Source organism: Nuphar pumila, chromosome 9 (genome assembly GCF_984573655.1).
Source record: "Nuphar pumila chromosome 9, dmNupPumi1.hap1.1, whole genome shotgun sequence".
In the NCBI taxonomy this organism is placed as follows: domain Eukaryota; kingdom Viridiplantae; phylum Streptophyta; class Magnoliopsida; order Nymphaeales; family Nymphaeaceae; genus Nuphar; species Nuphar pumila.
In genome coordinates this window covers 118,602,705-118,614,949 of record NC_143257.1, presented here as the reverse complement: position 1 = coordinate 118,614,949, position 12,245 = coordinate 118,602,705, and the positions used below count along the sequence as shown (strand labels likewise).

The 12,245-nt window shown below is 36.8% G+C and overlaps 1 protein-coding gene across 1 annotated transcript in view; it reads left to right on the top strand.

Annotated features, from left to right (window-relative positions):
* LOC149829055 (Tryptophan/tyrosine permease) overlaps nt 1–12,245 on the top strand; it is a 40,899-nt gene that overhangs the window by 27,984 nt on the left and 670 nt on the right. The window contains exon 13 of the mRNA XM_090017884.1: nt 12,100–12,228. Coding sequence (XP_089874010.1) covers nt 12,100–12,228 — 129 coding nt within the window. The remainder of the gene's footprint in view (nt 1–12,099; nt 12,229–12,245) is intronic.

The following is a 12,245-nucleotide window of genomic DNA, read 5'->3' as shown; positions in this document are numbered from 1 at the left end:
ATGTTGTGGAGCCAGAGTTAGTTGTTGAGGTGATTTATGTGTATACCTTTATCTTCTTATCAATATAGATTGCCAAGATTATGGATGTTGTATTTGTTAAAATGTAAAACTGTACATATAATAATATTATATTATTATATATATATATAAATACATTTTTTAATTTCTTTCTTTTCTGTATTTTTTTTTCTTTATTTTTATTTTTTGTCTTTATGTCATCTAGTTCAGTTTGAACTAGAATGACTGTTGCTAGTCAAGTCCTGTCCAGACTTGACTAGCAATAGAGCTGTTGGACTGACACAGTCCAACAGCTCTTAATAGAGCTGTTGGACTGACACATTCCAACAGCTCTAAATAGAACTGTTGGACTGTGCCCAACAGCTCTATTGAGTCCTCTTTCAGCTGTGTATATAAAGGGGTGCAGCCCCTCTTGTATTTTACTCCAATGCTTCTTAAGCAATTGGTTTTTCATATCAATAAAGAATACATTTTTATTTTTATTTTGTTTCCAGTTATACCCTTTTTAAGGGTTATGCTTTAGTGTCATTCTTGACACTTGCTCTTGTTAATCAAAGCTCGTGTTTCGAAGATCCCCATTTCATTTCATGGTATCAAGGGCCGCGGAAGTACTAAATCTTGAGGAAAAGCTGCCTCGGTTTCCGTGCCCGTTTGCAAAAGTGTTCGCCACTTGAAGAGAAGTGTTTTATCACTTCATTGGAAAAGATTTCACATCTTGTTGTATTGTTTTTTTTTCCTTTCTTTCTCATTTTCCTTCTTGTTTCTCTTCTATCCCTATTCTTTCTCTCCTTGTAATCGATGGATGACAATGATAAAGTCACCATCATGCCTATGAAACTAAGCGATACGAACTATGTAACATGGGCTTCAATCATGAAGCACCATATATGGGGAAAAGGCTTATGGGGGATTGTGGATGGTTCCGATTCGGAACCTAAGCTATCTCTTACTAAAAAGGAGGGAGATAAAGACGTCCCTCTATCGGAAGAAGAGAAAATCAAGGCTATTGCCTCATACGAGAAGAAATGGAAAGAATAGAGAATATCTCATGCGAAGATAATGTCATGGCTTATCAATAGCGTTGACATTAAAAAATGCTCAAGTCTTGCCAAATTTGATCATGCCGATAAGGCATGGGAATACCTTAAGAATATGTATTCCCTTAAAGATATTGCACACGTGTGCAACCTCCAAGAAAAAGTTCGAATGATGACACAAGGAGACAAAACTATTCGTGAATATTACAATGGGTTGTCCGAACTTTGGGAAGAACTTTCCCTTTTAGAACCAAAGTGGCATTGTGCCGAAGACATCGAGCTTCGTCAGAAACAACTCGATGTTGAACATTTTTACCAGTTTATCACTGGATTAAGGCCGGAATTTGAAACCACTAAATCGGCCCTACTTCACCGGGGAAAAATTCCTTCTATTGTTGAAACTATTGAAGAGTTAACAATGGAAGAAAATCGTCTCCGGAAAGGTTCTTCAAAAATTGAAGATGATTCCGTTTTAGCCGTGTCTAGACCAGGGAATCATGTTCGATCATATAGGCCTCCTCACTTTAACCGACAAAATGGTGACTATGATAAGAAGAAAGTTATTTGTCATCACTGTCATGAACCGGGACACTACAGGCCACAATGTCCCAAACTTAAGGAGCTGAGAGAAAAAAGAGCTGCAATTGCTGGATCGGAGCCTAAAGATCAGGATGCACCAGTTTCCCTGGCCCAACTAATGGAGATCCTTCAGCCTCTCATCAAAGGTGCCTCTTCCTCATCTGAAGCTTCAACCGGCGCAGCAGCCTCATCTTTTTCTGATTTAGGTAAAATTTCTTGGCTTCTTGACTCTGGTGCATCTTTTCATATGACCCCAAATAATCAAAGTCTATCCAAATGTGTTAAAAATAAAACAAGTGTGTCAAAGGTCTTTACTGCTGATGGGACTTCTCTTGAAATAGAAGGAATAGGAGATTTTGAAAAAATTTATAAAACAAAATTTTTTTTTATTCCAGAAATTAGACATGTTCCCAAATTAAATTTAAATCTTTTATCTGTATCTCAAATTTCTGATTATGGGTGTAATATTTCTTTTTCTTCTCATGGTTGTTGGGTACAGGATCGCCAGTCAGGCAAGCTGATTGGGGAAGGCCATAGAGAAGGAGGACTCTATTACATGGATTTTTTGGAAATGCCGAAGAAAGCTTTTTGTTATAATATTCAAAAAATAGAGTTGGAACTGTGGCATAAGAGACTTGGTCACCCACATATAGCCAAAATCCAACATTTTCCAAATCTAGGGAAATTTTGTAACTCTGAATCATTTGATTGTAAAGATTGTATTCTCGGCAAAATGAAAAGATTACCATTTCAGAACAGAACCTTTTTCTCTTCAAGACCACTTGAATTAATACACTCGGATGTTTGGGGTCCTGCACCAGTAATTTCTAAAGGAGGATTTGTTTACTATGTTATTTTTGTCGATGATTTCTCCCGACATACGTGGATGTACTTTCTCAAACATAAGTCTGAAGTATTTTCATACTTTCAAACTTTTCATAATATGGTTAAAAACAAATTTCAAAATGATATTACTATTTTTCGCATAGATTCAGGGGGAGAGTTTTTATCCACAGATTTTCAAAATTATCTTAAATTGCATGGCATCACACATCAAAGATCTTGTCCTTATACACCTCAACAAAATGGACTGGCAGAACGAAAACATCGCCATATTATAGAAACCACTAGAACTTTATTAATAGCAAATCAAGTCCCTAAAGACTTTTGGGCAGAAGTTGACTTAACTGCCACCTATCTCGTTAATAGGATGCCATCTTCTTCGTTACAAAATATCACTCCCATTGAAAAACTTATGAACATTTCTCCAGACTACTCTAGATTAAGAATATTTGGGTGCAAATGTTTCATATTTACTGACAAAAATGATAAACTTTCCCCTCGTGCGATTCCCTGTGCCTTTTTAGGATATGCTGAAAACCAGAAAGGTTATAGATGTTTTGACTTCAAAAATAATAAACTATATGTGTCTAGAAATGTTTCCTTTCTTGAAAAGGAGAGCTTCTTTGATTTTAGAAAATTAAAAGACGTCACTGAGTACTCCTTTTTGCTAGATCTAACATCAACATCTGATGAATATGACCTTGATTGTAACTTTGATGATGATCCAAGAATTATTGATCTTAATGTTGAAAATGAAGAAGTTCATAGAGATACTAGTATTCAATATTCCAGGCGACAAGAGTCTAATACTCCATGTGCACTTGAGAAATATTCTAACATTCCAACTAGACAATCATCCCGAATCTCGAGGCCTCCAGAAAAGTTTGTATCATACGAGTCTTTCTCACCCACATATAGGGCAGTTATTGCATTAATTCACTCATATGAAGAACCATCCACATATTTTCAAGCAAAAAATGATATCAAATGGATAGAAGCCATGAAAGTTGAATTAGATGCACTTGAAAAGGCTTCTACATGGAATATTCAAGATCTTCCTCCAGGGAAGAAAACTATAGGATGTCGATGGGTTTATAAAATTAAAACCAAGAGTGATGGTACTCTTGAAAGATATAAAGCCCGTTTAGTAGCCAAAGGTTATGCCCAAGAATATGGGATTGATTATGAAGAAACCTTTGCTCCGGTGGCTCGTATGACTACTGTCCGAACCTTAATTGCCTTAGCTTCTATCAAAAAATGGTTTATTTTTCAAATGGATGTCAAAAATGCTTTTTTAAATGGAAAGCTAGTTGAAGAAGTATATATGGAACCCCCTCCTGGTCTAAGTATTCCTAAGGGTAAAGTCCTTCGCTTAGAAAAAGCTCTTTATGGACTTAAACAAGCACCAAAAGCTTGGTATGATAGGTTTAGTCGTGTTATGATTGATATTGGTTTTCAATTCTGTTTAACTGACACTGCTTTGTTTATTAAGAATTCTGATGCAGGGATCATTGTGCTTCTTCTCTATGTGGATGATATGATCATCACCGGAAGCGATAAACAGGGAGTTGAAACAATCAAAACACTTCTTAAATCTCATTTTGAAATGACTGATTTGGGCTTGTTGAGATATTTTTTAGGCATTGAAGTTGCTTATTCTCCTAGAGGATATTTATTATCTCAGACTAAATTTGCTTTTGATATTGTTTTCAGGTCTGGTATTTCTGATGATAAGAAAGTTGACACTCCAGAAGTTGTTAATGTTAAAATGAAGATTGATGATGGAGAACTTCTTGCAGACCCTACTCCTTACAGACAGCTTGTCGGGGCACTTTCCTATCTATCCATTACCAGACCAGATATAGCACATGTTGTTCATGCAGCAAGTCAATTTCAACATGCTCCTACTTCTGTTCATATGGGAGCAGTCATGCGTATTATCAGATACATCAAGTCCTCTCTTTCACGAGGACTTTTCTTATCTTCCTCCTCTTCTCTTGATTTAATTGCATATACTGATGCTGATTGGGGAGGTGATCCCAATAACAGACACTCAACCACTGTCTTTTGTGTCTTTTTAGGGGAATCATTAATCTCGTGGAGGTGTAAAAAGCAGCAGAAGGTATCTCTCTTATCCACCGAAGCTGAATACAGAGCCATGGCAACCACGACCATGGAAGTAGTTTGGCTCCGACGACTGCTTGCTGACATGGGAGTTGAAGCAACAAAGGCTTCACAAATGTGTTGTGACAACAAAAGTGCGATCTACATTGCCAGTAACAGAACATTCCACGAACGCACCAAACACATCGAAATGGATTGTCACTACGTCAGAGAGGAATATCTACACGGGATAATTGATCTGCCATATGTCACTTCAGAATATCAGTTAGCAGACCTCTTTACAAAGCCTCTCGCTGCTCCCCGATTTCACTTTCTCTTAGACAAACTTTCGCTCATTGTACCGTAAGTTTGAGGGGGAGTGTTAAAATGTAAAACTGTACATATATGTATATATAATACTATTATATTATTATATATATATATATAAATACATTTTTTAATTTCTTTCTTTTCTGTATTTTTTTTCCTTTATTTTTATTTTTTGTCTTTATGTCATCTAGTTCAGTTTGAACTAGAATGACTGTTGCTAGTCAAGTCCTGTCCAGACTTGACTAGCAATAGAGTTGTTGGACTGACACAGTCCAACAGCTCTTAATAGAGCTGTTGGACTGACACATTCCAACAGCTCTAAATAGAGCTGTTGGACTGTGCCCAACAGCTCTATTGAGTCCTCTTTCAGCTGTGTATATAAAGGGGTGCAACCCCTCTTGTATTTTACTCCAATGCTTCTTAAGCAATTGGTTTTTCATATCAATAAAGAATACATTTTTATTTTTATTTTGTTTCCAGTTATACCCTTTTTAAGGGTTATGCTTTAGTGTCATTCTTGACACTTGCTCTTGTTAATCAAAGCTCGTGTTTCGAAGATCCCCATTTCATTTCAGTATTGACACTTGTCTTGGCTCTAACTGACAATTGATTGACCTCTGGTTCTATGTGTGAGTTGTATCACTTAATTGTTTATTTGGCCTTTATTGTTTATTGGATGTTCGTATCGATTTTTATTAGTGATGACTATTGTTATTTTCTTGTGACCATTTTTTGGTCCTTATGGATTAAATCTTATATTATTGCAAAATTTATTGCTTTAATTTGAATATTGTTTTCAAATTTTCTTGCTTATTGACATCAATTTATCTTCACTACAGTATATTTGTCTATCTTGCTTTCTCCACTCTTCCCTTTTATTTGAGTGGCCTTTTTATTGGATAAGAGATTTTTGTTTATCAATTTTACAACCATGGTTGTGGTGAGTTATGTGTACATGTTGGAGCTGATGTTATTGTTTGCGGTTTTACAATCATTTGTGAGGTAAGGGATGCACACCTTGTGGTTGTAGCTAGTTTGTATTGTTAGTTCAAATAGCCAGTATTGCTTGTGCATGGTCACTAGTATGGTTATTATTGACATTTGTGACTGATCTCTTGTCCTATGCACTGATACACTTAAATTTTGAGGATTTTGAGTTGGAGGTCAAACATGTGGTGGCTTGTGGTGAGCAAATTGGTATTGAGATTTGCAAATATCATTCCTTTTGTTATGTGGGATTTTTAAAATCTCTACATGAAATTTCTAAACTTTTATTACTCATTTTCCCTTGTATGGAAAATGCTTATTTATTAAAAAGAAATCATGCATTGTTATGTACATTGAATATGCTTTAATTGCATATTGGATATATATACATTGAGGATATTTAGATTTGTTTCATGTTGGTTATCTTGCATGTTCCATATTATAAACTCCTTTGAGTTCTTACATTTGATATACATGTTATCGTGTTTTGCTTAATATAATTAATGAGTGGATAATTTTTTAAAATGTTTACCCAAGCCTTTGAGACATTATTGCCAAATTGTGTATATCTTATTGATATTTTATGTCTAGAATGTGCTTTTCTAAGCATTTTATTAATGAAAACATGTTATTATTTTTGCTTGTGACTCTTAGTGAGTTGTGTATCTTCATTGTGAGAGTGCTCTTGGTCCATGAATGACCACTTTGCTTTGTATCTCATTATAGCCTTTAAGACACTCTTGAGTTTCTAATATATGCTATTTTTTTTAAACCTAATGATCAAAATTCTACTATGTTTGAAATTTATGAGGAATATGTTGTTTTTATGGTTATAATTACCTAAACAAGAAATTCTTAAAAATTGATTTTGAAGTATATTCTTTGTATTTTCTTTAATGGATATTGTTACTAATGTTTCTAGAATCTTACAAATTATTGCTAGTTTGTTTGAGTGTTATTCAATATATATACAACAACAACAACAACTACGCCTTCATCCCAAAACAATTGGGGTCGGCGATATGAACCAACAAAGAAAATCATTCTGGGTCTTCCATATGAATCCTTCTCCTCCAATCATTTCTATCCAATGCCATGTCCTCGGTGAGGTTCAAAGCATTCATATCCTTTCCTATCATTTCCATCCAAGTCTTCCTAGGCCTACCCCGGCCTCTTTTAACTAATATATTTTCCCATTTTTCCATCCTTCTAACTGGAGCATCATTAGGCCTTCGTCGAATATGTCCAAACCACCGTAAACGATTCTCTCTCATCTTATTTTCAATTGGTGCAACGCCTACCTTCTTACATATCTCCTCGTTCCGAATCTTATCTTTTATTGTATTTCCACACATCCATCTCAGCATACGCATCTCAGTTACACTCATTTTTTGAATATGATGTCTCTTGGCAGCCCAACATTCCGTACTATATAGTAAAGCGGGCCTAATAGTCATCCTATAAAACTTTCCCTTCAACCGCAATGGCATTCTACGATCGCACAACACTCCAGTTGCACTCTTCCATTTCATCCACCCAACCTTTATCCTATGATTTACATCTCCATCAATTTCTCCATACTTTTGAATGATAGATCCCAAATATTTGAAAGAATCATCCACCGGTATTTCGTGCTCACCAAGCTTCACTACACTCCCATCACTACTTCGTTGCTTACTAAATCGACATTCCATGTATTCTGTCTTACTCTTATTCAACTTAAAACCTCTTGCTTCCAATGTCTGTCTCCATAATTCTAACTTAGCATTAACCCCAGCTCTAGACTCATCAATCAAAACAATATCATCAGCAAACAACATACACCACGACACATTTTCTTGAATTGATCTCGTAAGCTCATCCATCACTATAGTAAATAGGAAAGGGCTTAAAGCAGATCCTTGATGTAACCCAACCGTTATAGGAAAATTGGTTGTCACCCCTCCACAAGTGCGGACATTGGTTACTACTCCTTCATACATATCTTTAATTATACTAATGTACTTGAGAGAAACACGTTTCTTCATCATTGTCCACCAGAGAACGTCCCTAGGTACTCTATCGTAAGCCTTCTCCAAATCAATAAAAACCATATGCAAATCTTTGTTCCTCTCTCTATTTCTCTCAATAAGTTGTCTAAGAAGATGTATAGCTTCCATAGTTGATCTTCCAGGCGTAAAACCAAATTGATTCTCCGATATCATGACAATCTTCCTCAACCTAGACTCAATCACCCTCTCCCAAAGTTTCATAGTATGACTCATGAGTTTTATACCACGATAGTTTGTGCAATCTTGTATATCACCCTTATTCTTATATAGAGGCACCAAAGTACTCTTCCTCCACTCATTAGGCATCTTATTTGTCCGCCAAATCTTGTTAAAAAGATTTGCTAACCATTTTAAACCTTTCTCTCCCAAGCATTTTCAAGCCTCGATAGGTATACCATCTGGGCCAACTGCCCTTCTTGATTTCATTTTCTTCAAAGCCTCTGCAATTTCTTTCTTTTGAATCTTGCGCATGAAGTCACGATTCATCTCATGAAAATGAATTAAAAAGTCTCCAAGATCCTGAGCATGACTTTCATTAAATAGCTTATCAAAATAATCTTTCCATCTCTCCTTAATCTCCTCATCTTTGACTAAAACCCTTTGCGTTTCATCTTTGATACATCTAACCATACCCAGATCCCTCAATTTCCTATCTCTCATCTTTGCAAGCCTATAAACATCCTTCTCACCCTCTTTGGTATCCAACTTGTCATAAACCTCCTTATATACCTTATCCCTCGCGTTCCGAACTACTTTTTTAGCTTCCTTCTTTGCTATCATATACTTCTCCAAATTCTCATTATCACGATTTTTAGTTAGATTTCTATAACACTCTCTTTTAACCTTAATAGCTAATTTGACATCCTTGTTCCACCACGATGTATCCTTACCTAGCGGTGCACCGCCTTTAGACTCACCCAATACCTCATTAGCCACCTTTCTCATGCCACCAGCTATCTTATTCCACATAGATTCTGAATCCTCCTCGAGACACCAATCAACTTCCTTAACTACCCGCTCTACAAACATTTCGTGTTTAGCTTCTTTCAGTGCCCACCACTTAATTCTAGGATCTATCATATGTCTATCCCTTTTGCGGTATTGTCTAATTCTAAAATCTAAAATTAAGACTTTATGTTGTGTAGCTACACTTTCTCCCGGTATAACCTTACAATCGATGCAACAACCCCTATCTCTCTTTCTAAGTAGGAAAAAATCTATCTGACTCGTATTAACCCCACTTTTAAATGTTACTAGGTGAGACTCCCTCTTCCTAAACCAAGTGTTTGCTAAGATCATATCATAGGACAAACCAAAATCTAAAATCCTTTCTCCACTTTCGTTTCTTTCTCCTATACCATAGCCTCCATGGATACTCTCAAATCCATCCCTACTAATGCCTACATGCCCATTAAGGTCACCGCCGATGAAAAACCTTTCTCCATAAGATATCCCTTGTACTACTCCATCTAAATCTTCCCAAAATTGACGCTTAATGGAATCATCTAAACCTACTTGAGGTGCATAAACACTAATAATATTAATAATATTCGTACCTAATACTAATTTAATAAGTAAAATCCTATCACCCTTCCTACGGACCTCAACTACATTATCTATAAACTCACGACTCATAACAATCCCTACTCCATTCTTATTCCTATTTATTCCTGTATACCAAATCTTATATCCCCAAGGTTCTATCACTTTTGCTTTCTCACCTATCCATTTGGTCTCTTGTAGACATAAAATATCAATCTTTCTCCTACACATAACATCTACTAACTCTACCAACTTACCAGTTAAAGATCCTATGTTCCAAGTGGCTAACCTAATTTTATGGTCTTGGACTAACTTCTTTACCCCCACCCGTCCAACAAAGTGAGGGAACCCTTGCCTATTTGACACCACACCCGGGCGCCGGTGTGACGCGTCGCTTCCGGGCGACGACCTAGCAACCCTTGCCCATTTATCACTGCCTCCGGGCCTATAGAGTACAACGCGTCGCTCAGTAGGGAACGCCCCAACGAAATTCTCATATTGGTTCATATTCATAGGGTATGACTAAGTTTTTATGTTGGCTGTCACAGGCCTACCGCAATCCTCCTCCTTTATCCGGGCTTGGGACCGGCAGTGTATAACTAAACAGTTATACACATGCGGAGTTATATATATATATATATATATATATATATATATATATATATATATATATATATATATATATATATATATATATATATATTTGTTTGTTTTGAAACTCTACAACTATTTGGTTATAATATCTCCTTTTGTGTAGTTGGAACCTTTGTTTGTTCTCTTTGCCAGTTCGTAAAGATGCTATGGGTTGAGAAAAAAATTCTATTGTTGATGCATCATGAAGATGGAGATAGCTGATGCAGGCATTTGGAGAGGATTATCATTTAAGACTTGGATCCTTCCCTTTGTTTCTTTTTGTATTTTCAAACTTTTGATAAATCACACTATAAGTTTGAGGGGGAGTGTTAAAATGTATGCATATATAGTTATATATATTCATATATATGTCTATATAACTATATTTATTAATATTTCTTGATTTGGCCCACAAAGGGCATTTGGTAATTTTACCCTTTGTAATAAGGATTGTCCACGAGATAATTTGTCTTTTTTTGTATTTATTTTTATTTTTGTGTCTTTTTTACATTATGTAAGGGCATAATGGTTAAATGACCATAAAGCTGTTGGGATGCTCCCGACAGCTATATTTATAGCCGTTCGGAGCTCCCAACGTCTCTTGAGAGCTCCCCAAGGCCTCTCTTTTGTGTATAAATAGGGGCTTATCCCCTCTCTTGTATTCAATGCTTTTCCTAAGCATTCTACTTAATAAAGATGATATTTTTTATGTTCTTGTGTTATTGTTTTTTGACTCTTTGAAATCTTGAATATGCACTTTATGCTTGTGCAGTGTCTTAGTGCTTTTGTTTTGTTCTTTATTGGACTTGTAATAGTGCTTGTGTGCTTTGTTTTTGTTTTTCCGCATATTTCATTACACCCTCCCGACTCCTCTCCCTCCCCGATCGACTACTTCTCCTCCCCTCCTCTTCCGACGACGGCGATGGCTACAGATAAATAGGTACCTCTCTCTCTTTCTATCTCTCTTTCTCCTCCACCTCCTCCTCTATTTCTTCTTCTTCCTTCTTCCTTCTCCTCCTCACTCTGTCGCCTCCTCTCTTTCTTCTTCCTTCTTCTCCTCCTATCTTTCTTCTTCCTTCTCCTCACTCTGTCGCCTCCTAGTCTCTGTCTTCTTCCTTCTCCTCCTCCCCTCGTTGGTGCAAGGGCCGAACCTAGCCCCGGGTTTAGCAGAATTGAACCCAGGCATGTTGGGTTTGGTTCTGGTGAACCTAGACCTGGGTTCACCAGAGGTCCAGAACCGAACCCAGGCTTGCTGTTGAACCCAGGTTTGGGTTCAAGCAGAACCAAACCCAAATTATATATATACGTAAGGGGGTATCATCGGATCCTCCTTTCGTCGATCGAAATTGGACGCACGCTTGTTGAGCATGTGTCCTTTTTTTTTGAGTTTTTTAGCTTTAGCGGTGGTCACAACCACCACTAAATCTCCCTTTGTAAAAAAAAACATTTTCCGCAGCTGATCTTGCGCGATCAGCGATGGAAATGCGTCTGACGTATCATAGTGTCTGATGATACGCCCATCTCTCTCTCTCTTTATATATATATATACCCTCCTCGCACCCAAGTTTTTTTAAAGTGCCGCAGTGCTGTATCGGCACCCCCACCTATGTGACATAGCTTGTTACTGTAATTCAGATTTTACATTATCATAGACATTAAGCCCATTTCATTGGCTATTCATTTTCTTCCCAAAAATTTGTGGATCTATTCTAATTTTCCTTCTCATTGTTGCAGTCTAAGAAAACTTTGTCATTTTTTGTTTAACAATTTAGTATAGTATGAACAAAAGCAAAGAAAGAAAATGCAATTCAACTTGGCAACTCAGGTGACTTCCCGTTTGGTCTCTGCTCACCATGCCTGAGCCAGAGGTGCAAGTGTAGAGCTGATTGCTTCACAGCTCATGCTATTTTGGTGACTTTGCTGTTTCCTAACTTTGCAGAAGTGCTATTTTCTGAAATTTGGTCCTTTTTTTTCAGTGCTAAAGCAACCTACTGGGCAGAATAGACCTCTTCCATACTTGTTAACCATATTGCCACCCTTGGTTTTGTCTCTGCTAGACCCAGAAATATTTTTCAGAGCTTTGGACTTTGCAGGAACATATGGAGGTATGCAATTAGTTAAA